Below are 25,001 nucleotides of genomic sequence, written 5' to 3' on the forward strand. Positions count from 1 at the left end.
CACTGGCTGGTTTTCACCCGGTCCTGAGTTGTCCCTGAGCTGTCTGCCCCCCCCCCACAGCCCTGCGGCCCACTCGGTGTGTGACGGGTGCTGTCCCGATGTTAGTTACGTGTGGAAGCTCCGTCTTCGCAGCAACCCCGAGAGGCTGCTTCTCCCCGCGGCTGAGCGGGCGACGGGGCTGCAAGGCCACGGCAGAGGCATCTTTTCCCGGACTCCCCATTCCTATGAGGGTCTTCCGGACTTCCCTGAGGGACGTCTCCCCTGCCCTTTCCCACCTCCACGGCTGCTGTGTCCCCAGGAAGGCTGGGGGGCTGCCGGTGGGCTCGGTGGGCGCCCAGGGCGAGGCCAGGACAGGCAATTCCTTCCTCCGGCTCCGTGCGTGTCCCGGGCCTCCCCCTCGCCTGGGCTCCACGGTGACCCTGCTGCATGCCTCGGCTTCACGCTCGCAGCCCCACCCCCACCCCCCTTCCTGGGCAGTTTCCTTGACTTAGATCCCGCCCGCCATCCCTCTCACCGTCTGCCACCCCAGCACTCCCCAGGGTGCGTTTCCCTGTTTCTCCCATTTCCTCTTCCTCTGTGCCTGTGTAGGCGAGTCTGTGTGTGTCTGTGTGTGTGCATTCGTGTGTCTGCATGTGTAGATGTGCCTCTGTGTCTGTGCATGTGTGTGTGGAGAAGTGTCTGTCGGTGCATGTGTGTAGACATGTCTGTGTCTGTGTATCTGCACGTGTGTGTGTAAATGTGTCTGTGTCTGTGTATCTGCATGTGTGAAGACATGTCTGGGTGTTGGTGCATGTGTGTGTATAGATGTGTGTGTGCATGTGTAGACATGTGTGTCAGTGCATGTGTGTGTAGACGTGTCTGTGGTGTGATGTCTGTGTGCATGTGTGCATGTGTAGACACACGTGTGTGTAGGTATGTGTTGGTGTGTCTGTGTGTGCATGTGTGTAGACGTGTGTAGGTATAGGTGTGTGTAGGTGTGTCTGCCGTGTTTGTGTGTCTGCATGTGTGTAGACGTGTGTCTGTGTGTGTAGGTGTGTGTCTGCATGCATGTGTAGACATGTCTGTATGTAGGTAGAGGTGTGTGTAGGGTAGGGGTGTGTCTGCCATGTTTTTGTTCAATTTGTGTGTAGACGTGCCTGTCTGTGTGTGTAAGTGTGTGTAGGTGTGTCTGTGTGTAAGGTGTGTGTAGGTGTGTCTATGCATGCATGTGTAGACGTGTGTGTCTGTGCATGTGTGTGTAGACGTGTCTAAGGTGTGTGTGCATGTATGTGTAGATGTGTCTGTGTAAGGCGTGTGTGTGTCTGTTTGCGTGTGTGTGGGTGTGTCTGTGTAAGTAGGTGTGTGGGTGTGTCTGTGTGTGTCTGTGTGTAAGTAGTTGTGTCTGCATGTGGGGGTGTGTCTGTGTGTGTGCATACTTGTGTAGAATGTGTGTGTAAGTAGATGTGTGTGTCTGGGTGTGTCTGTGCATACATGTGTAGATGTAGGTGTGTGGGTGTGTGCATGCATGTGTAGATGTCTGTAAGGTGTGTCTAAGTAGGTGTGTGTGTCTGTGTGTGTGTCTGTGTGTGTAAGTAGGTGTGTCTGTGCATGTGTGGGGCTGTGTGTGCATATGTGTGTAGAATGTGTGTGTGAGTAGGTGTGTGGGTGTGTCTGTGCATACATGTGTAGATGTAGGTGTATGGGTGTGTGCATGCATGTGTAGATGTCTGCGCGTAAGGTGGGTGTGTCTGTGTAAATAGGTGTGTGTGTCTGTGCGTGTGTGTCTGTGTGTAAGTAGGTGTGTGGGTGTGTCTGCATGTGTGTGGGGGTGTGTCTGTGTGTCTGTGCGTGTGTGGATGTGTGTGTAAGTAGGTGTGTGGGTGTGTCTGTGTGTGCATACGTGTGTATAATGTGTGTGTGAGTAGGTGTGTGTGGGTGTGTCTGTGCATACATGTGTAGATGTAGGTGTGTGGGTGTGTGCATGCATGTGTAGATGTCTGTAAGGTGGGTGTGTCTAAGTAGGTGTGTGTGCGTGTCTGTGTGTAAGTAGGTGTGTGGGTGTGTCTGCATGTGTGTGGAGGTGTGTCTCTGTGTGTGTGCGTGTGTAGATGTGTGTGTAAGTAGGTATGTGGGTGTGTCTGTGTGTGCATGTGTGTGTAGACGTGTCTATAGGTGTGTGTGTATGTCTGCATCTATGTGTAGATGTGTCTAAGTAGGTGTGTAGATGTCTGTGTGTAAGGTGTGTGTGTCTGTAAGTAGGTGTGCATGTGTCTGTGTGTAAGTAGGTGTGGGTGTGTCTGCATGTGTGTGGGGGTGTGTCTGTGTGTATGCATGCGTGTGTAGATGTGTGTAAGTAGGTGTGTGTGTCTGTCTGCATGTGTGTAGACATGTCTGTGTAAGTAGGTGTGTGTGCGTGTCTGTAAGTAGGTGTGAGTGTGTCTGTGCATGTGTGTGGATGTGTGTGTAAGTAGGTGTGGGTGTGTCTGCACGTGTGGGGGTGTCTGTGTGTGTCTGTGCATGCGTGTGTAGATGTGTGTGTAAGTAGGTGTGTGGGTGTGTCTGCATGTGGGGGCTGTCTGTGTGTGTCTGTGCATGCGTGTGTAGATGTGTGTAAGTAGGTGTGTGTGTCTGGGTGTCTCTGTGCGTGTGTGTAGATGCATCTGTCACTCTGTTGCTCACACTTGGGAGCCCCTCTGATGACGCTGAGCCTGGGCGGCCTGTTGAAGTACTTTAGAGGACCCTGGGTGCTGAGAACCCGTGAGAAGGGGCTGAGATCTCCCTTTAATGCAGAGTCTCGCGCAAACACACGCCTGCCCGTGCCCACGCAGGTGCAGCCTCTTCCAACAGTCCTCCTGTTCTGGCGGGGAGGGCTCTCAGGGCTCCTGACTCCCTCCGTTCTTGCCCAGCCCGGCCTAGGAAGACCCCATCAGGCTCTCCTGGCTGAAGGTGCAGGGCCCAGCCTGTGTTCCGCTCCTTCCCCAGATGGGCCCTACTCGGCCAGATCATCGTGTGGACAGCTGCCTCAGTTTCCCCGCCTTCCCCTGCATGTGGGCTCCCTCCTTGTCTCCTCTGCTCCTGTCACTCAGGCGGGGCAGGCCAGGTCAGCTGCAGGGGCGGCCTTTGGAGAGCTCTGCTCCCAGCCCGAGCCTCAGGCCTCCCCCAGCCTTCCCCGGCCTTGGAGCCGCCATGGCCTCTCCCGTCTCCTGGCCGAGTTCCTTCAAACCCTTGAAAGCCCTCACCTAGGCCAGGCACAGTGGCTCAGGCCTGTAATCCCAGCACTTTGCGAGGCCAAGGTGGGCGGATCACCTGAGGTTGGGGGTTCGAGACTGGCCTGACCAGTGAAACTCCATCTCTACCAAAAATACAAAACGAGCCTGACGTGGTGGCGGGTGCCTGTAATCCCAGATACCTGGGAGGCTGAGGCAGGAGAATCACTTGAACCCAGGAGGTGGAGGTTGCGGTGAGCTGAGACTGCGCCATTACACTCCAGCCTGGGCGACAGAGTGAAACTCCGGCTCAAAAACAAACGAAAACAGGACAGAACTCGTTACCTCCCAAGCCGCCCCAGGATAGGCTCGTTTGCGTGAGACGGAGGCAGAAGGATCTGTCAAGGAAGTGGCTGAAAATTCCCGAGAAGTTTCTAAGTTGCAACACGGGAAGGTGCTGCTGGGGACGGCATCCCGGGGGTCCAGCCTGGACCCCGGGGGCGGCCGCAGCAGAACCCTGACGTCAGGGGCCAGGCAGCTGCACTCAGCCCACAGCCGGGCTCTGGGGTCAGCATTGGAAATGGGGGAGACACTTGATCGGGCCAGGGAGCCCTCCCACCCTCCATCTCCGGGCAGGCGCCCCACCCAGCAGGCCTGACACTGCCGCTCCTTCCAGCTGGCACCCAGATCGTGCTCGGCCACGCCTGAGGAGCAGCTCTGGCCGGGGAGGACACGGCGCCAGGACCTGCCGCTGCCACGGAGACGGGCGAGTGCACACAGAGGCTCGAGTCCACAGCCCCAGGAAGCGGCCTTCCCCACGCTAGGTGGGCCCAACTGCCTGCTCCATCCAAGCGCTGGGGCCTCACGCACAGCCATGCCCCGCTGCTCCGAGAGGGGCCTGCTGTGGACACCGGCCCTGCAGGCACAGAGGGGAGACGCCACGCTCCATGGCCCAGGTTCCGCTCGGCTGGTACCACCCCCACGGGCAGCCATGGGTGGCACTGCCCCTGCCTGTGGCCAGAAGGGCAGCCCCCCTTGTCCCCTGCCTGGCGATGGCCCCTCTGGTCACCTGTGACATCATCATGGCCTTTGTGACCCCGCCCTCCTGGGGCCACCCCTGCCAAGTCCGCACCCAGCACAGGCCTCTCCGCCCAGTCCCTGCCCTGTGCCAGGCCGCTGCCCTGTTGGTGAGGAGGGTGGGGGCCCTCCCTGCGCCTGCTCCGAGCCCCGCGCCCTCACCTGGACCCCGCCGGCAGCAAGGCGGGCCCTGGAGGGTGGTTGCGGCCCCTCCCCAGCCGCTTGGGGGCTTGGGCGGAACTTGAGCCCCAGACAGGCCGGGGGATTGTCCAGGCTTGTGACGAATGCGCTGGGAGGCAGCTGGCTGACCGGGGTCCCGGCTGAGTGGACAGCTCCCGTAGCCACCCCGTGGGACCCCGCCCATTCACAGGCCCAGCCCATGAGAGGCCAATGGAGAGTGGCCAGGAGGAGGGACTCCCCAGTCAGCCAGGCCGGCCAGACCAGGACACAGGTGGGCGCTGTGGGCCAGACCTGGAGGGGGCGGGAAGAGCCTCTGCCACGCCCACAACCCCCGGGCTCCCGGCCAGCTGCCCACCTGCAGACCCGGATGACGCTGAGGCCACCGGGCCCCCAGTTGCCCTTCCGGAGGGGCTCCTGCTGAGGGGTGGGAAGCCATCGTCCCACGGCGCCCAGCCCGGGCCCTTCTTCTACATTGGAGGCAGCAACGGGGCCTCCATGTGAGTACGGGCGGCCCTGGTCCCGCTGAACGTCCACCGCCTGCTTCTGGGGCCGCCCGCAGTCCCCACCCCCTCGCCTGGGCCCCCACACCCCCGTCACGTCTGCCCCCCACCCCGCAGCGTCAGCTCCTACTGCAGAAGCAAGGGCTGGAAGCGCACCCGGGACTGCGGCCGGGGGGACTATGTGCTGAAGTGGTGCGAGGTCAAGAGCCGAGAGAGCTACAGCAGCTTCCGGGAAGGTAGAGGCGGGGCCTCCTGGGCCGGAGCACGGGGCACATGGGAGGTGTGGGGACCGAGGTCCCGCACGCCCTCCACACACGCCCTGGCCTCTGCCCTCCAGGAGAGCAGCTGTTGTACCAACTTCCCAACAATAATCTCCTCACCACCAAGATCGGGCTGCTCAGCACCCTCCGGGGGCGGGCACAGGCCATGAGCAAGGCCAGCAAGGCGCCGGGCGGCCCCCAGGCCAGGCGAGTCTGCACCTGCCGCCCCTGCCCCTGGCCCTGCCCCGTCCCTGGTCACCCGTGATGCCCTCCTTACACCATGTCCAGCGTCCACTTCCAGCTACAGCAATGCTGCTGCTTCCTCCGGGTACCTCTGTCCACCCACCCACCACCCACGCCCCATCCCCCAGTCCCCACCGGCTCCAAGCACCATGAGTGGCCCCTCAGCCAGGCCCTCTGTCCCCTGGGCTGCAGGTTGGGAAAGGATGCAGCAGCAGCCACCCTGGAGGACCTCCCGTGGACAAGCCCAGGACACCTGAGGCCACAGAGGTGGACACTCAGCCCAGCTGGGAGGGGCCTTCAGACCGCAGTTCAGACCTAAACCCACTGTTGACTAAAAATGAGAAAGCGGGGTGGGGGTCCCACACAAGGGAAAACCAGGAGCTAGAACCAGGGGTCCATCCCGGCCAGGCAGAGACCCACGCTGACCCCCGTGCATGCATGTGTGGTCCAGCTGGTGACTCTCATGGCTGAGACGGTGCCGGCCGCGAGAGCCACCAGGAAAGTGTAGGGCACGTTGGGAGCTAGATGTAGGGCTGAGGGCCCCACAGCGTCGTGGGGTGAGCCTTATGCTGTGCTGAGGCGCAGGAGCCGAGAAATAAAGAGACAGGACACGGAAGTACAAGGAAAACGCAGCTGGGCTCGGGGGGCCACGCCACCTATAAGCAGAGTCAGGCGAGGCCCCGAATGTCCAGAAGCGTGAGTATTTATTGTGTATAGGTTAGGGGGCAGGGCAGTGAGTGAAGTCATCTTTAAGGATAGTGATAGGGTCGTGAGCAATAAAACATGGGGTCCACCCCCATTAGGTCACCGAGGCCAGGAGGTGGGCCGTGCGCAGCAAGGGGCCCGTTCCCATGAAGGCAAGGGCCGTGTGCAGTAAGGGGTCCACCCCCACTAGGTCACCGAGGCTTGAAGGTGGGCCGTGCGCAGTGAAGAGGGTGCATGTGCAATACTTCTGTCTATGGGAAACTACTTCTAAGAAGATTTATAGGGGGATGCTTTAAGTCTCACAGCAGTGACAGAGCTGTCAGGGTTACCGCCACCTTCTGGCAGCTTCCAGTGGGTTCTATGGGAAGATGCTTTTCAAGCAGCACAGTAGCAAGAGCTGATAAAGTTCACAGTCACCAAGGTGGATTGCCGGTCTGAGGGCAGCCTTCCACAAGAACTGGAGCAAGGTCCTACAACTCCTTTATCAGGAGGAGTGGCTCTCGCCCCAAGCCTGCCATACGGCGGGTATCTTTACGATACTGAACGCTGCCGCCTGGGCCATGGGTTCTTGTCCTGGTATGACTGTTTTCCCTTAAATCATGCTCTGCACTGTGTCTGCTCCAGACATTCCTCCGATTATAAGCTGCTTATTCCTTAATTCATGCTCTGTACTGTGTCCGCTCTAGGCATTCCTCCGATTATGAACTAAGATATAATTATAGGTATATATGTAGGGAAATATTCTTTAGGCACTCATACTATCAACTCTTATATGATTATATATAGAGGATTATATAAAGGGATTCTTCAAGCCCTATTTCTATAAACTAATATATGATTGTATAAAGGATTATATAAAAGGAAATAGCTGAGTAGTAACACTGTAAACTGAGATATTCCTCAAGCCCTAACTGTGCCAGGCTTCTGCTTAGCTCTCATTCCTCGGTGCCTATATGGGGGTTACCCACAGAAAGCAGCAGCCGCGAGGGAGGGGCCGGGCGGGGTCGGCAGTCAGAGGCTGCAGTCAGCAGCACAGCCCGATTGGGGGCCTGCAAAGGAGCAGGAAACTCGACACCGCCATGAGAAGGGCCGAGGGCTCCAGGTGCCAGGGCCATGCTCCCTCCCACCACAGGCCAGGCCTCAAACCGCGCACGCAGCCTGGGATGAAGGGACAGCACCTCCTCCCACCTCCCTGCCCCCGCAGGGTCCTGAGAATGGAAGACTTTTTCCCAGAGACCTACCGTCTGGACGTCAAGGACGAGAGAGAAACTTTCTTCACCCTGTTTGACGGTGAGGGGCTGCTGGCGGGACACCACGCTGGCCCTGGGGAGACAGGGTCAGCGCTGGACCAAGGCGGGAGGCTGGTGAGGGCAGCGCTGGGCCTGGAGGGGCTGCGTGGGGCTGGCACGAGGCTAGGTGGGCAGGAAGGGGTCACGGCTGGGCCTGGTCTGGGTGAGGGCTGAGGAGTTGGAAAGGGGAGGGTCTGGCCTTCGTGGTGGTTGGGTATGAGGGCACCGGGGCCAGGGCTGGAGCTCAGTCGAGGCATGGGCAGGAGCTGGGGCCAGGCGTGTGGTTAGCGCAGGGCCCAGGTTGGAGGGGCCGGTCCGAAGACGCAGCCGGGAGAAGAGGGTCCTGGCCAGGCCTTAGAATGAGGCGGAACGGGGCGTGGCCAGGGTGGGGCGGGGCTTGGGTGTGGGCGGGCCCGGGCTGGGGCGGGGCTGGGTGTGGGCGGGGCCGGGAGGGGGCGGGGCTGGGTGTGGGCGGGCCGGGTGTGGGCGGGGTTTGGGTGTGGGCGGGCCGGGTGTGGGCGGGGTTTGGGTGTGGGCGGGGCCGGGCGGGGGCGGGGTTGGGTGTGGGCGGGGCCGGGAGGGGGCGGGGCCGGGTGTGGGCGGGCCGGGTGTGGGCGGGGTCGGCGTGGGCGGGGCCGGGCGGGGCGGGGTCGGCGTGGGCGGGGCCGGGCGGGGCCAGGGCTCAGGCCGCGCTCTCTGCAGAAGCCCAGATGTGGATCTGCAAGCCCACGGCCTCCAACCAGGGCAAAGGCATCTTCCTGCTCCAGAGCCAGGAGGAAGTCGCCGCCCTGCAGGCCAAGACCCAGAGCATCGAGGACGACCCCGTCTACCACACGCTGCCGCTCCGGGGGCCTCAGGCGCGGGTGGTGCAGCGGTGCGGCGCGGGCGCCCGGAGGGCGGGGTCTGGGCGGGCTGACCCGGGCCCCCTGTGCGGTCAGCAGGGCCGCTGAGGAGCCCCCGGCCGCGGAAAGCTGCCGCACCCCCAGCCCCGGTGCCGACCACAGAGGGGAGGGGCCGCATCAGGCCGGGGCCACACACACAGGATCCAGGGTTGAGGGGCTGGTCAGTTTGACCCTCGGCTGGGACCTGGCCCCTGTCCTGCAGTTGGCCTGGCCTTGGCCTCCCGGCTGCCGGCGCCCTGCTCCCCAGCCCGGTCAGCCAGCTGTGGCCGAGCTGACCACTCCTTCCCTGCTCCAGAAAGCCACGTGGCTGCTCGAGGCTGAAGGTCTAGACCTGTCGACCTCACCCCTGGCCCGCGTAGAGCCTCGCTCTGACCACAGCTGCCGTCCGCCGCCCCCAGCTTCCATCAGCTCCTCTCTGGGGTCCCTCCACCTGGCAGGCTCTCTCGGCCCAGCTCCCCCTGGAGTGCTCCTCTGCCTAGCGCACCCCGCCAACTGCCTGGCGCCCCGCCCCCCAGCCGCCTGGCATACTCGTTCCCCTCCTCTCCAAAGGCACTTCGTGCCTCCTCCTCCTCCAGGCAGCCCCCCAGTCTGGTACTGCTGTTACGCCCTGGGGCAGGGACCAGGGTGCCAGGCCCTTCCTCCCAACTCCCCTGACATGTTCAGGCCCAGAAATGCCCCCTTTCCCTGGAGGTCACGCCTGGGGCAGAGGCAGGGAGCTGAGGAAATGGCCCGGGCCCGGGGTGGAGTTCGAGGGGACCCAGGCCAGGCCATCCCGCGGCTCAGCCCAGCAGCCCCGATGCGGTGCCCCCAGGTACATCCAGAACCCGCTGCTGCTGGACGGGAGGAAGTTCGACGTGCGCTCCTACCTGCTCATCGCCTGCGCCATGCCCTACGTGGTCTTCTTCGGCCACGGCTACGCCCGCCTCACCCTCAGCCTCTACGACCCCCGTTCCAGCGACCTCAGCAGCCACCTGACCAACCAGGTAAGACTGCAACTGATGAGGGCCCTCCCTGAAGCCTTGGGATGAAGTTACAGGAAGGTTCTCCCCGAGAGGGGGTGCAGAGCGGGTGCGGCTGCAGACGGAGGTGGCCCAGCCCCAGAGGCGGCCTGCGCTGCCCCCACCTGCAGACTGCGCTGCCCCCACCTCCCTCTTTCAGCCGTGGCAAAAAAAAGGGCGTGGCTGGGACCCCTTTAGCTGGTGAAAGGGCTCAGAGCCCTGCAGCCCCCAACCGGCAGCTGTTTGCTGAGGATGAGGTGTGGGTGGGTGGGAACCGAGGGGATCCTGAGTGGATGTCACAGGAGGGCCCTGTGGGCAGAGGTCTCTGGGGAAGGGTCTTCATGGGAGAACCCAGGGTATGCGCCTTATGTGAGGATCTGTGGGGTCTTCACGGCTGAGGGGGCGTCTCAGCAGATGAAGGGGTTTGCGGGAGGGTCTTTGAAGGCAGGTCATGGTAGGGGCCAGAGGAGCAGGGTTAGGAGGAGGCTGTCTCAGGGGACCCCCATGAGGACAGGCCCTCTGGGTTGGGGGACGCTCTCTTGGGGACCCCCATGAGGACAGGCCCTCTGGGTTGGGGGACGCTCTCTTGGGGACCCTGTGAGGACAGGCCCTCTGGGTTGGGGGACACTCTCTTGGGGACCCTGTGAGGACAGGCCCTCTGGACACTCTGGGAGCCGGTGTCCGGGTACCCTGTGCCCCCAGTTCATGCAGAAGAAGAACCCCCTGTATGCGCTGCTGAAGGAGGACACGGTGTGGAGCATGGAGCGTCTCAACCGCCACTTCAACGACACCTTCAGGAAGGCCCGGGGCCTCCCCAGGGACTGGGTCTTCACCACCCTCACGGTGCGTCCCAGCGCCTCCCGCCGGGGTGCTGAGATCCCTCAGTCAGGGGGTGGCCGGGCTGGAGCGCGTGGGGGCTGCGCTAAAGCACGCGCCTGACCTGGCCCTGTGGGATGAAGCTCTTCCAGTGTCCCCCGGTCTATCCTGGTTTCAATTCACGTGCTCTTGCTGGGCTTTTGGGCGGAGTGTTTTGTAGACGTCTGTCGGGTCTATTTGGTTTAAATTCACGTGCACTTGAGAAGGATGTACCTCGGGCTTTTGGGTGGAGTGTCTCACAACACTGCCCAGGCTGATCTCAGACTCCCGGGCTCAGGCGATCCTCCCGCCTCAGCCTCCCAAAGTGCTGGGACTACGGGTGTGAGCCACCGCGCCCGGCCCTCACACCTTCTTTTAGTCCTTTCAAGTGGGATCTTCCAAGAAACTACCAGACATATGAAAATAAACGATTACATCTTGTGAGTAAATGAGGCCTATTCTGCCATCTCCAGTTCTGGGGAGGCCGCTGTTATTCTCTGAGGCTACCACTGAGCTGGGAGGCAGGGCGTGAGACTAGAGCACGTTCCCTGTTCTCGCCAAGACTCCAGATTTTAGGTGTCCCGTCTGCTTTCCGTCTCTTCTACCGAGCGAGCTGCTCAAGAGCAGAGCTTCCCTCACCCTGTGCCCCCAGTGCCTGATGCTCGCTGGGAGCTCCGGGAGTTGGTTGAATGAGCTTCTGGCTGCGAGGCTGTGATGCTGCGTGTGGACACGTGAGCAGGTCCGGATGGGTGCAGCTGCTGAGGCCACGGCCACCATGCCTCCCCGCCCCCCGCAGGAGCGGATGCGGCAGATCATGGCCCACTGCTTCCTGGCCGCCAAGTCCAAGCTGGAGTGCAAGCTGGGTTACTTCGACCTCATCGGCTGTGACTTCCTGATTGACGACAACTTCAAGGTGCTGTCCTGGCAGCGGAGGCATGGTTGGTGGGGAGACGCAGGGAGGCAGGGCGTGTGCACACCCTGACCACACGGGCAGGCCCCAGGTGGACTGCGCTGTCAGCCCCCACCCTGCCTGCACGCAGCCCTGGGGCTGGGTGTGTCCACGAGGCTCCCCTCCTCTGCAGCTGGGACGGTCCTGCACCCCTCCCAGGGTACCCGCTCAGGCCAGAGCCTCAGACCCTCAGAGCCTCGGTGGGCAGACAGGGGAGTGAGGCTACAGAAAAGGAAGGGCCACCTCGCTGAGTGAGGACGGGGCCTCTGCCTCCTGCAGGCCCAGTGGGCTCGGGCCAGGTGGGGGTTGAACGGGGGAGGGAGCTGAGCGGTGCCCGTTGCAGGTATGGCTGCTGGAGATGAATTCCAACCCCGCCCTGCACACCAACTGCGAGGTCCTGAGGGAGATCATCCCAGCTGTGGTCACGGAGACCCTGGGTAAGCCTCGAAGACCCCACCCCACGCCCCCACGGCCTGCCCACCAGCCCTCTTCCCAAGTTCAGACCCCCACAGCCGGGGCTCTCCCACATCCCCAGGGCCTGCGTGGCAGCGCCGCCCCCGGCCCCAACCTTCCGCACACCTCAGCCCCCCGGGCCCCACCCCTCCCCCCTCCCCGCCCCTTCCTGCTCCTCCTACCCCCAGCCTCTGCCCCCCTAACCTTCTCTCTCCCGCCACACCAGACCTGGCGCTGGAGACCTTCCAGAAGAGTCTGCGTGGCCAGAAGATGCTGCCCCTGCGGACCCAGCGCCGCTTCGTGCTCCTGCACGCCGGTGAGGCCGAGCAGCCTCCCCCGCCGGCTCCCCCGCGCCCCCCGCCAGGCCGAGTCCTCCGGGCCGCCCACGCCGCACGCCCCAGCCCGGCCAGGTGCCTGCAGACCCACACCATCTCCCTCGGCCCCCTGGCAGCCCGGGCCACCCAGCGCTGTCCCCGGCCCCAACAACGCCCATGACAGGGAGTCCCAGGCCCCGGGCACTGATCGGCCCGGCGGGGGCGACAGGGACCCGGTGCAAGAGCCTTCCCCAGGGACAGCCCAGGAGGAGCACAAGGAGCTCGGGAACACAAGACCCTACGGGGGTGGGTCACCTGAGCCCCACCTGCCGCGCCCCCCACCCCACCGTGCTGCCCCTGCCATGCTGCCCACTCTCAGGGACCTATAAAGGCTACTTTGTTACAAACACAATCTCTGCACCATCCTGTGGCTTCAGCACCACCAAGCCTATGCCCCACGGTCACCCCCACCACGCCAGCCGAGTCCTGGGGGGGCCGTGCTGAGGGAGGGGGTCCCCACAGCTGGGCTGTTTCCTGGGGGGCCGTGCTGAGGGAGGGGGTCCCCACAGCTGAGCTGTGTCCTGGGGGGCCTTGCTGAGGGAGGGAGTCCCCACAGCTGGGCTGTGTCCTGGGGGGCCGTGCTGAGGGAGGGGGTCCCCACAGCTGGGCTGTGTCCTGGGGGGCCGTGCTGAGGGAGGGGGTCCCCACAGCTGGGCTGTGTCCTGGGGGACCTTGCTGAGGGGGGTCCCCACAGCTGGGCTGTGTCCTGGGGGGCCGTGCTGAGGGAGGGGGTCCCCACAGCTGGGCTGTGTCCTGGGGGGCCGTGCTGAGGGAGGGGGTCCCCACAGCTGGGCTGTATCCTGGGGGACCTTGCTGAAGGGGGGGTCCCCACAGCTGGGCTGTGTCCTGGGGGGCCGTGCTGAAGGAGGGGAGTCCCCACAGCTGGGCTGTGTCCTGGGGAGCTGTGCTGAGGGAGGGGGTCCCCACAGCTGGGCTGTGTCCTGGGGGGCTGTGCTGAGGGAGGGGGTCCCCACAGCTGGGCTGGGCTCCCGCCCATCACCCTGTGCCCTGAGCACCTGGACCCGACTGCAGCCCTGCGACCCCACAGCCCCCACGGCCTGGTCTGCCATCCGCCACTGCTTGGTGTCCCCAGGAAGGGTCTGCACCCCATAGGCCCTTCTGAACCCCCTGGAGCTCCAAAGGAGGACCCCCCTCGAGCCCAGGATTGCTTCCCTGGGAACCCACAGGGCTCGCCCCAGCCCATCCGGCACAGAACCTTCCTGGGTGTCCAGCTCCACGAGCTCCCAGCCCTCCTGCAGCCGGCCCAGGACGCAGCCAGGGCTGAGGGGCACAGGGCGGCTGCCCCGACAGGAGGTCCCGCAAAGGCCGTTCCGAGCCCACACTGGCCCAGCTCTGATCAGCCCTGCGTGGCTGCCGACGGTCCCGGGGTTTCCAGAAAGAGCTCTGATGGCCCAGCGCCTCTGAGGCGTCCACACTCGCCACCAAGTGACCAGGGCCTGCCCTGACCCCGTCACAGCCCCGCCTCCTCAGCCACCTCCCACCGGAGAGGTAAAGCATGTAGCCCTCTTCCCCACGGCTAGCTCAAGGCCTCTGTGCCCAAGCCAAGACCTGAAGATGAGGGGCCCTGCCCCCGACGCTCCACACGGCCACGGTCACGGCCACGGTCACGGCCCGGCAGACCCTGCCTTGGCCCCGTGGCCACCCCAAGCTCCCGCAGTGCCTTTCCCGGGATGCAGGGGCTGGCACCGCTAGAGGGCACCATGAGCTGTGGTGTCAGGCAGCACAGCAGGCAGGGCACAGCCAGGGTGCCCGGGAGAGGACACAGCGGGACAGAGGGAACTGGGGCCCAGAGAGGCCAAAGGAGGCCCCGGGTCTCAGAGCCAGTAAGGAGCCGCCCCAAGCCAGAGGCCGCCCCCACCAGCACGATCCTGCCGCTGAGGCCGCAGCGTGGGGGTCCCGGTGAGACACTGGGAACACACCTGTCAGTGAGACGGCAGCGCAGGCCCCAGGCCCCTCCTGGCAAGTGTGGGGTCCCTGGTGAGACACTGGGAACACACCTGTCACTGAGACGGCAGCGCAGGCCCCAGGCCCCTCCTGGCAAGTGTGGAGTCCCTGGTGAGACACTGGGAACACACCTGTCACTGAGACGGCAGCCCAGGCCCCAGGCCCCTCCTGGCAGGTCTGCTGGACCCTCCGGGGGGCCAAGGGCAATAGCGGCCTAATGTGCAGCCCGCCAAGGCCGGGAGGGGTGAAGCAGGAGGGGCCACCAGGCAGCGGGAACCGTGGGTGCCTGAGCATCTGGCAGTACAGGTGCTCCCTGACATCCAACCGAAGTGGCAGCCAGGGCCACAGGAAGGGCGTCAGGACCCCTCGGGGACAGGAGGCGCTCAGGGAGGGTCAGAGGGGCTTCCCGGAGACAGCGCCAGGTTGGAGCCTGGGACCCAAGGTAGAGGCCCCCGACGCCCTCCCACGCCCACCTCTCCCCCTCCCTTCCATGGGTGAGCCCTGGGGTCCTGCCAGGAAGGGGACTCGAGGGGAAGGTGGGGGGTCAAGCTGCCTCCCACTGGGACCTAGGCACACCCACACAGGCACCATCCCCACAGCCTCCACCGTGGTGTCCGGCCAGCACAGACCCGCAGCAGCAGCCGGGCCCTGGGGTCAGCAGAGGGTCCGTGGGCGGCCTCACGCCTTCCGCTAAAGACAGACTGATGACCCCTGGGCCGGGCGCGGTGGCTCACGCCTGTAATCCCAGCACTTTGGGAGGCCGAGGCGGGTGGATCACGAGCTCAAGAGATCGAGACCATCCCGGTCAACATGGTGAAACCCCGTCTCTACTAAAAATACAAAAAATTAGCTGGGCACGGTGGCGCGTGCCTGTAGTCCCAGCTACTCAGGAGGCTGAGGCAGGAGAATTGCCTGAACCCAGGAGGCGGAGGTTGCGGTGAGCCAAGATCGCGCCATTGCACTCCAGCCTGGGTAACAAGAGCGAACTCTGTCTCAAAAAAAAAGAAAAAAAAGACGGATGACCCCTGAGGACTCCAGGCTTGCATGTCCACGGGGTCCCCTGCGGGGCCTCTCCCCGCCCCCGACCCCGTGTGTCTTTAAGACGGAACCAGGACAATCCCTGGCCTGAATCAAACTCCCGAAAGCCCTCAATCCTGGAGCTCCGGGGAAGGTGAGCTTTGCGGGAGGCGGGTGTCTGCTTCCCCCCCGACGCCAGGCGCCCCTACCTCCCCTGAGGGCCACTGGCCAGAGGAGCAAGGCCCCTCCCGAGGGCTCGGCCCAGCACCGGGACGGGACCCGAGTCACGAAGCAGGTCCTGGTCACTGGGCAGAGACCCGCGCAGCTGAGAGGACCCCCCGCCGGTCCCAGGGCTGGGCCGGGAAGGGGTGTCCGGCTGTGGACACTGCCATAGGTCCAGGGCCCCCCACAGGTGTCGTCTCAGCGGAAGGTGGGGCGGGAGGGAGGGGAGGCCGGGCCGCGCCGGAAGCGCTTCTGAGCACGGTTAGGGTCGGTCCGGCCGCGGGGGGACGCGGCGCTGCGGGAGGCTGCGGGTCGGGCTTCCTGGGGCGGCAGAGGGGGGCCCCCGGGAAGCCGAGACCACTGCGCCCCGGGCGGGAGGGGCGGCGGCTGAGCCTCGCAGGGGGGACCCCAGCCCGGCTCGGCCCCGAGGCCCCCGGAGGCGCCGCCTCCTCCCCGGGCTCCGCACGCGCGCTGGGGCCCCGCCAGGCCGAGGGTCGCGCCGCAGAACCGCGCGGGCAGCGCCGGGAGGGGAGGAGACCGCAGGCCCCGCCCGGAGCCCGCGGAATCCCCCGCGCTGACGTCCCGGCGCCGCGGCCCACGCGAGGCCGCCCACGAGGAGTTTCCGCGCTGAGTCAGCCCCGCGGGAGCGGTGCCGCGCGGGCCGCCGGTGGTTTCTGGGGAAGGTGCGGGACAGCCCCGGGTCGGGTCGCGGCGGGGCGTGGGGGGAGCCGGGGCTGGCGGGTGGCCGTGCAGGGAGCGCACCAAGCCCAGTGCCCAGTACCCAGCCCTGAGCCCAGTACCCAGTACCTAGCCCAGTACCCAGCCCCGAGCCCAGTTCCAGTACCTGGCCCAGTACCCAGCCCAGTACCCAGCCAAGAGCCCAGTACCCAGTACCTAGCCCAGTACCCAGCCCCGAGCCCAGTACCCAGTACCTAGCCCAGTACCCAGCCCCGAGCCCAGTTCCAGTACCGGGCCCAGGACCCAGCCAAGAGCCCAGTACGCTGCCAGCATGTAGGGCTGTTGGGACCCACAGGGTCGTGGGGTGTCCCTTATGCTGTGTTGAGGTGCAGGATCCGAGAGGTAAAGAGACAGGACACTGAAGAACTGGTGAAGAGCATCTGGACTCGGGGGCCACGCCACGTGTGAGCGGAGATCAGTAACGGCCCCAAATGCCCCAGAAGCATCTGTATTCATTAGGTACAAGCAGGGGGCAGGGTCGTGAGCGAGGTCATCATCTATAGGCTTAGTAATAGGGCGTATGTAATCACGTGAGTTACAAGTGAGGGGCCACCCCATCATGTCACCTGGGCAGAGAGGTGGGCTGTACGCAGTAGTAGAGGGTCGTGTACAGAAAAGGGGTCCATCCCATTAGGTCACCGAGGCAGGGGTGGGCTGTGTGCAACAGGTGTCGTGCGCAACACTTCTTACCTGGGGGCTGCAGACTTCAGAGGATTTCTAATAGAAGGATACTGTCAGCCAGTGCGGTGGGAGCTGACAGACTTGTGCCCTTCTCTTAAGATATTTATGGGAGGATGATTTGAGCTGGCACAGAAGCGAGAAAAGACTGACAGGGTGCACAGGCGCCGTGACTGGTCACAGCAGAGGGGTTCTTCTCCCTCGATTACTTCCAGGATCTCAGGCCCGAGGCCGACTTTCCACAGGAACTGGACGCAAGGTGCTACAGCTCCTTTATCAGGAGGAGAGGCTCCTGCTCCAAGCCCGCCATACAGCGTGTGCCCTTTCAGGCAGGGACGCCACCGCCTGGGTCTTTGGTTCTCGTCCTGGTCTGGCTGTTTTCCCACGTACGGCTTCTGTTCTGTGACTGCTCTGGGCATTCCTTCTACTACAAACTACTGTATGGTTATATAGAAGGATTGTACAAATAGGCACTAAATATGTCGGTACAGCTCTGACTACAATACCTGTATGATTATATAGAAAGATTATATAGAACTAAGCAGATATAAGTATTAAGTATGATTATATAAGCTAGATACATGTAAGCAGTAAGTTATACTTCAGGCACTAATTCTATAAACTAATATATGATTATATATGAAGGATTATATAAAGGAAACAGCTGAGCAGTAACACTATAAACTAAGATATTCTTCAGGCACTGGTTGTGCCTGGGGTCTGGACAGTTGTCCTTCCGGTGCCCATGGGGGGTGTCACCCACACTGGCACAGAAGGGCTGGGTCCTGCTCACGCTGTGGCCCCACCTGCTTCCAGGGCTGCCGCCTTCCCCTGTGTCCCTGTGCGACCTCTGGACTCCCCACACTCCTGGTCCCCTGTGGGGAGGTGCGTACTCCATCCACCCCAGGGAGGCTGAGCTGGGGGCCAGGTGTGCGGTGCCTCCAGGGCGCTGCTGAGAGCCTGCACCGGCCTGCCCACCACTCCCCGGCAGCTGAGCGAGCTGTTATCAGATCTCGCCTGGAGCGGGAGGCTGGGCGGGTGGGTGGTGTGTGAGGAGAGAGGTCTGGCCCGGAGACAGGGCCCCCACCGCCGGCAAGTGCTGGATGTGAGTCCTGGGCTCTGGGTACCCAGGGGCCGGCAGGCTGTGTGGCCAGAAACCAGAGTCCCCATGGGCACCAGCGCAGAGTGCCCTCCTGGGGAAGCCACTGAGCCTCCATCCCAGAGGAGCGCTGGCCCAGGATTGGAAGGGCCCCACCTCGGGCCCCAGCCCCACCCACCAGGAGTTCCCAGAATGGCCCTGGCTGCCCTCCCTTAGCTCCCTGTGGAGGGGACCATGGCCAGGCATGGACACGGTGCCCCAAAGCCCAGCCCCGAGCACCGGGTCCTCCCCTGGCACCCAGCATACGTCACTCAGCTCACTGAACAAGTGTTTATTGAAGGCCCCCTGCAGCCAGGTCCCGCGCTGGGCACTGCACACCCACAGCACAGCCTCCCGTCCTGGCACTGAGGGGCCCGAAGACCCCACGCCAGTGGGGTCGGCAGCGGAGGGCGGGAGCTGGCTGTGTCTCTCTCCCTGCTGCAGTGGCCGGCCACGGCCACCGACCTGCGTGGTCCAGGGGGCCGGGCACTGCCACCATCCTGCACCCACTTCTGCTGCCAGGGGAGCAAGGCCCGGTCCAGAGCAGAACACGGAGCCCATGCTGCCCAGAGAGCTCCTGGGGAGGGGCTGGCTGGGGTCAGCGTCCCCGGAGGACAGCCAGGCTCACACCCACAGGTCTCCCAGCCGGCCCTTCTCCTCTGCCGACCGCTCACCCCACTCTTCCTCGGGGAACTGGCAGCTGCTGGCGTCTTCAGTGGACAGCGGCACCTCTGGCAGCTGGGTCCCTGCGGGGTGGGGGGCGCCGTTAGCGGACAGCCAGGCTCCCCGCTCCCCACCCCGGGGAGGGACGGGGCTGACCTCGGGGCCACGCACGCTGACTCCTCAGCTGCCAAACGTGCAGTCCAAGCTGGGCTGAGGTCAGGAGGAGGACGCAGGCGGCCACGGCCAGCAGGATGATGGTCAGCAGCCCAGGTGACCCTGCAGGCGGGCGCCCCGGGACACACACCGCATTGTGGGTCTTGTTCCCCGGAAACATGGTGAGGAACCCGAACTGCGTGCAGCTGGAACACGGACAGAGCCCCCTTCAGCCCCAGTTGATGTCCTCAGCGCTGTCCGGGGCCGGCCCGGGGCGAGGCACAGGAGGGGACCCTTCCCAGAGTGGGCCTGGACCGCCTGGCCGCCCGCAGGGCCCACCAAGACTCACTCCGTCCAAGGTTTGCAGTGGCCTTCGCGGCCTCCGGAGAACGTCCCCCAGGCACAGTCCACGCACGTGAAGCCGAATATGAATTTCCCTGGGGGGGCGGGAGGGAGGGAAGGAGGATGCACCTCACACCCCACACATCCTCGCTGGGCACCTGCGCCCACGAGCCCTGCCTCAGCCCTGGGGGAACCCCTGGCCTGTGTGGACACCCACAGCTGCCTGGACTCACCCTGGGACTGCGCCTTCTGGCCTGGTGGGCAAGGATGGTGCTGGCAGGCTTCGCAGCAAGGGTCCCTGCAGTGGAACTCGGGCTGGACGCACACACAGTCCCTCTCGGAGCAGCGCTCCGCGCCTGGGCAGGGGACAAGCCAGCCCCCTCAGCCCTCCGGGGGAGCTGGCTGTCCGTTCCCCACCACCCACAGTCGGGAGTCAGGACCCTGGTTTTGTCCAGCTCTGTCTTGCTCCCGGGCCCTGTGGCCTGGCTCCACCCCCTCCGTGCCCCGCAGCCGCCCCCGCCTGCTGCTGTGACTTTGCAGGAGCTGTCCCTGCCGGACTCAAGGGTGCCCCCACCAGGGCACAGCCCCCGGGAGGCCCGTGGACACCTCAGAGGCCGCCTGCCTGGCCCCCCTGCACTGCTGTTACCACCACCAGCCACGCTGGGCCTCTGGACAGAGCCTCCCTTCAACCCGCTGGCCCCAGAGGAAGCAGCTCTGGGGTGACTTCTCTGCCAGCTTCCTCCCCAGACCCACGTGTCAGCTGAACCCTCACCCCCGCCCAGGTGCAGGTCAGGGGCAGGCAGCGGGGCAGACGGCGGAGGGTGGGGGGCAGCTGGGCAGGAGGGGGCTGGGCGATGGTCAAGGGCTCACAACCGGCCCAGCAGGACCTGGGTCCCCAGACCCGTCTGAGGGTGCTCCCACCACGATCAGGGCGCCCTGCCCCTCGCCTCGGGCCACTGGCGCGCCTCCACCTCCCTCTGGGGCCCTGCCTCCCTCCGAAAGGCTCCTGCGGCCTCGTGCCCGCCCTCCTTAGACAACAGCAGCGGTCTGAGCACGGGGAGGGGGCGCGCGCCTGCATCTTGGCCAGTCGCCTGCGGAAACCCGGTTCACTTACCCGGGTCCGCATGGCAGCAGGGCGTCGGGTGAAGGCGGCAGCAGCGCGCGTCTGTTCCTGCCCCGACCAGGAGGCGGCCGGGGCCACACCCCAGGCCCCCGGTGGGGTGCTGACCCAGGCTGAGCGCCCACAGCAGCGCCAGGCCGCACAGGACCCCGCATGCGCCCATCGCCCGGCAGCCGCACCCAATTTCAGCAGCCCACAGCGAGTTGGACACACCCCGTCCCCGTCCTCACCCGCCCTGTCTGGGGGTGACGAAGTAATCATGACCCAGGAATTCCAGCCAACAAGTGCCCCAAATGCGTGTGGGGAGGGATGTGGGCGCTGGTCGCCGGCAGGGGCGGGGAATCCAGGCAGGGGGATCGCAGTGGTTTTCTATGCAAATCTGCGGCCACCCGGGTGGGTGCCAGGCAGGGGCGGGGCTTAGCACCTTGTCCCAGGGGGCCTCCTGGTGGGCGGGACTTGGCCCATCACCCCCTTCACCCCACTTCCCCTGGGTGGTCTCCGCAAACCCCAGTCACCCCCAGAGCACCTCAGCCACGGACCTCAGCACTGGGAGACGTGGAATGAAGACGGGCAGCCCTCGGCTCAGCACGCCCAGCCTGCCGGCTCCAGGTGTGAGGCTCGCCGTGGGTTGCAGGCCTGTGGGCTCCCCTTGCTCACAGCCCCCGGGGGCCCCCTCAGCTGCCAACCCGGGGAGCTCCCGGGGCTTGGGAGGGGGCACCAGGAGGGCTGGGGGCAGAGGCGAGGCGGCGCGTGGCACCAGAGGCCCAGGGCAGAGCGGCCTGCCGGGTCTGCTGAGTCTCAGGCTGGCTCCCGCCCAGGTCTCTGTGGAGCCACCTTCATCCATCACGCCAGACAGAGCCGAGTCCTGGAGGGGGTCGAGGGGAGCCCCTCGCAAGCTCTCTGGAGGCTGCCCTACATCTCTCTGAACCTCAGTTTCCCCTGCGGGCACCGAGTGGTTCTGGGACCCTGCCTCCACCAGGAAGCCTCCCTGGATTGCTCAGCCTGCTTCTGTGCTATCCAGGGCAAGTGGAGACCCCCAGGAATGCTGGGGGCTGGGGCATTGGGGAACGTGAGCGTGGCTGTGCCCACGGCTGGTGGAGTGGTGGCTGTTGTGATGTGGTCAGACGCTCCTTTGAGACCTGCAGCCCCCGCCTCACCCCATAGGCGATTCCTCCTTTTCCAAGGTAAATGACAGGAATTAGCTGTTTGTAACACCCCAGGTTCTCAGATCCAAGACATGGGAAACTGCCTTGAGAGGCAGCCCTCAGACACTGCAGAAAAGTGGGGAGTCCCCATGGCTCCACGCCGCCCAGACGCTCAGAGAGAAAGGGGTGGGCCAGCGGGGCCTGGGGACCCCATCTTTGAGGGGCCTGGAGATCTTCATTCAGCCCCTAGCCTGGGTGGGGCTGAACCCCTGGGTAGCAGGAAGCGCCATCAGACCTAACACCAGGCGAAGGTGTTCAGGGAGGAGGCCCGGAGCCCCTGCCAGTTTTAAAAGCCTGAGAGGTCTGTGCCAGCGCGGGCTCACCCGCAGTCCTGGTGCCCATGGCGTGGGGACACCTTGAGCGGCCTGAACGGCCCCCACACCGCGTTGCCCGGAGCGGCTGCGGGAGTGACGCCCGCCTTCCCGTGCCCCTCGCGTGCGGCCCTCCCAGGCTCCCCCCGACTCCCGTCCTCGGCCTTCGAGGCTGGAGGTGACTTTATCCGTTCATCTTATTTTCCGGTGTTGTGAGCGATTCACCAATGACACAGATAACGGGGCATTCACGCCACAGAACAGCCACAGTGCGGCGGCCGGGTGAGGGGCAGCCCTTCCGTGCGTGCAGAAGGGCAGGGCGGCTGTGGGGCCCCAGGGTGAGGACGCAGACGGGCACCAGGCCTGAGCTCAGGCGGGGCCTGGGGCGCAGATGACGCAGGAGTTTCCAGCAGAGATGGCGTCGGGCGAGGGGCCGGGGAGGGTGAGCAGGGAGACCAAGCGGACGTGACCCCGTGTTCACCTGGGTTGTGGCAGGAGGCCTGGCTGCGGAAGAGGTGCCACGGGGCCTGGGCCTGCGGGGGCTGCACCCAGAGGGGAGGAGACAGGAAGCCATGGGTGTGAGCACCAGGTTTGGGAAGGAGACGCCTTTCCCACAGCCTTCGACCTGCCGGCCCCACGGGACCTGGCAGCTCCAGTCCTGGCCACCTGACCCCTTCCCCCACCCACCCGCCGTCCCTACCTCCAGGCCTGGTCTTGCCTGCCCCGTAGTAGAGGGGGGCTCTTCGAGGGGCGGCCCCCCCACCCCCTGCAGGGACTGCAGGCTGAACCTTGCACAGAAACCTGGCAAAGTCAGTGAAGGCTCTGGGGGAGGGGACAGGGTGGCCTCTGACCTCCCAGGGCAGCCGGGGGACGGTTGTGGCTGGCGCAGAGTGAGCGGAGGACACGGGTTTGAGGCGAGAGAGAAACAGGGAAGAAAACCAGCTGGAGAGGCAGGAGGCGTCGGGGCAGCCCGAGGCCAGAGATGGCGTCCTGCTTGTGTCTGCCGTGCGCGGTGCTCCCTCCCGCCCTCCGGCCAGCTCCCCACGTCCAGGACCGCGGCGTTGAGGGGGGCCGTCTGCCAGGCACAGGAGCCCTGGACGGCCATGGGCAGTGCACCTGTGGAGGACACGGAGCGGAAGGCCTGGCCTGGGACGCTGCGTGCGGGCGCAGGTGCAGCTGCAGGCCCGGGTCACGGCGGCCACGGCAGCCACGCCCTCGGCAAAACCGTCCATCGGGCTTCATGTGTTTCTTTTTATTTGATTTTTTTTTTAATTTCATTTTGTTATTACTTTTTTTTTCAATCACGTCTCACTGCAGCCTCGACCTCTCCAGCTCAAGTGATCCTCCCACCTCGCCCCCAAACAGCCGGGACCACAGGCACACACCACAACTGATTATCAATTCTTTTTCTTTTTTTTTGAGCCAGAGTCTCACTGTAGACTTCAATGGTGCAATCTCAGCTCTCTGCAACCTCCACCTCCAGGGTTCAAGTGATTTTCCTGCCTCAGCCTACTGAGTAGCAGGGATTACAGGCACGCGCCACCACGCCTGGCTAATTTTTTGTATCTTTAGTAGAGACGGGGTTTCACCATGTTGGCCAGGCTGGTCTCAAATACTGACTTCGCGATCCTCCCACCTCGGTCTCCCAAAGTGCTGGGATTCCAGGCTTGAGCCACCTCGCCCGGCCCTGGCTGTTCATCTCCCACACACAAGTGCAGTGAGGGCCGGGTGCGGGGGCTCCGTCTGGTTCCCAAGCTGTGGCCTCGGGCATCACTGGCGCTCTGGAAGCAGCACTGCATTGCTTGAAGGAAGGACACACACTCCCGGACACCAGCTAGAAGGACACCTGCTCCCGGACACCAGCTAGAAGGACACCTGCTCCCGGACACCAGCTAGAAGGAAGGACACACTCCCGGACACCAGCTAGAAGGAAGGACACACACTCCTGGACACCAGCTAGAAGGACACACACTCCCGGACACCAGCTAGAAGGACACCTGCTCCCGGACACCAGCTAGAAGGACACCTGCTCCTGGACACCAGCTAGAAGGAAGGACACACTCCCAGACACCAGCTAGAAGGAAGGACACACACTCCTGGACACCAGCTAGAAGGACACCTGCTCCCGGACACCAGCTAGAAGGACACCTGCTCCTGGACACCAGCTAAAAGGAAGGACACACAGTCCCGGACACCAGCTAGAAGGACACACACTCCCGGACACCAGCTAGAAGGACACCTGCTCCCGGACACCAGCTAGAAGGACACCTGCTCCTGGACACCAGCTAGAAGGAAGGACACACTCCCGGACACCAGCTAGAAGGAAGGACACACACTCCTGGACACCAGCTAGAAGGACACACACTCCCGGACACCAGCTAGAAGGACACCTGCTCCTGGACACCAGCTAGAAGGAAGGACACACTCCCGGACACCAGCTAGAAGGAAGGACACACACTCCTGGACACCAGCTAGAAGGACACACACTCCCGGACACCAGCTAGAAGGACACCTGCTCCTGGACACCAGCTAGAAGGAAGGACACACTCCTGGACATCAGCTAGAAGGGACACACTCCCGGACACCAGCTAGAAGGACACCTGCTCCCGGACACCAGCTAGAAGGACACCTGCTCCTGGACACCAGCTAGAAGGAAGGACACACTCCTGGACACCAGCTAGAAGGAAGGACACACACTCCTGGACACCAGCTAGAAGGACACACACTCCCGGACACCAGCTAGAAGGACACCTGCTCCTGGACACCAGCTAGAAGGAAGGACACACTCCCAGACACCAGCTAGAAGTAAGGACACACACTCCTGGACACCAGCTAGAAGGACACCTGCTCCCGGACACCAGCTAGAAGGACACCTGCTCCTGGACACCAGCTAAAAGGAAGGACACACACTCCCGGACACCAGCTAGAAGGACACCTGCTCCCGGACACCAGCTAGAAGGAAGGACACCTGCTCCCAGACACCAGCTAGAAGGAAGGACACACTCCCAGACACCAGCTAGAAGGAAGGACACACTCCCAGACACCAGCTAGAAGGACACCTGCTCCCGGACACCAGCTAGAAGGACACCTGCTCCTGGACACCAGCTAGAAGGAAGGACACACTCCCAGACACCAGCTAGAAGGGACACACTCCCGGACACCAGCTAGAAGGACACCTGCTCCCGGACACCAGCTAGAAGGACACCTGCTCCCGGACACCAGCTAGAAGGAAGGACACACAGTCCCGGACACCAGCTAGAAGGACACACACTCTTGGACACCAGCTAGAAGGACACCTGCTCCCGGACACCAGCTAGAAGGAAGGACACACTCCCAGACACCAGCTAGAAGGACACCTGCTCCCGGACACCAGCTAGAAGGAAGGACACACACTCCTGGACACCAGCTAGAAGGACACCTGCTCCCGGACACCACCTAGAAGGACACCTGCTCCCGGACACCAGCTAGAAGGAAGGACA

At 63.9% G+C, this 25,001-nt stretch overlaps 2 protein-coding genes across 2 annotated transcripts; one reads left to right on the forward strand and one right to left on the reverse strand.

Annotated features, from left to right (window-relative positions):
• The first annotated feature begins 4,640 nt into the window (after positions 1–4,640).
• On the forward strand, positions 4,641–12,299 carry TTLL10 (tubulin tyrosine ligase like 10). The gene is given in 13 exon segments (XM_064371944.1): positions 4,641–4,713; positions 4,804–4,939; positions 5,060–5,178; positions 5,280–5,409; positions 5,638–5,712; positions 7,355–7,440; positions 8,142–8,313; positions 9,153–9,324; positions 10,042–10,182; positions 10,991–11,107; positions 11,487–11,580; positions 11,823–11,922; positions 11,924–12,299. Coding segments are annotated over 13 exon segments (1,779 nt in total). The 5' UTR covers positions 4,641–4,652.
• A 5,980-nt stretch (positions 12,300–18,279) lies between these two features.
• Positions 18,280–20,169, reverse strand: TNFRSF18 (TNF receptor superfamily member 18). The gene is made up of 5 exons (XM_012467925.2): positions 20,001–20,169; positions 19,120–19,242; positions 18,894–18,981; positions 18,548–18,750; positions 18,280–18,474 (listed from the first exon to the last, which is right to left on the reverse strand). The coding sequence occupies exons 1-5, from the start codon at positions 20,167–20,169 to the stop codon at positions 18,353–18,355; spliced, it is 705 nt and encodes a 234-aa protein (XP_012323348.2). The 3' UTR covers positions 18,280–18,352.
• Between the last annotated feature and the right edge of the window lie 4,832 nt (positions 20,170–25,001).

Source organism: Aotus nancymaae, unplaced genomic scaffold (genome assembly GCF_030222135.1).
Source record: "Aotus nancymaae isolate 86718 unplaced genomic scaffold, 86718_ANA_hifiasm-v0.15.2.pri h1tg000250l, whole genome shotgun sequence".
Lineage (NCBI taxonomy): Eukaryota > Metazoa > Chordata > Mammalia > Primates > Aotidae > Aotus > Aotus nancymaae.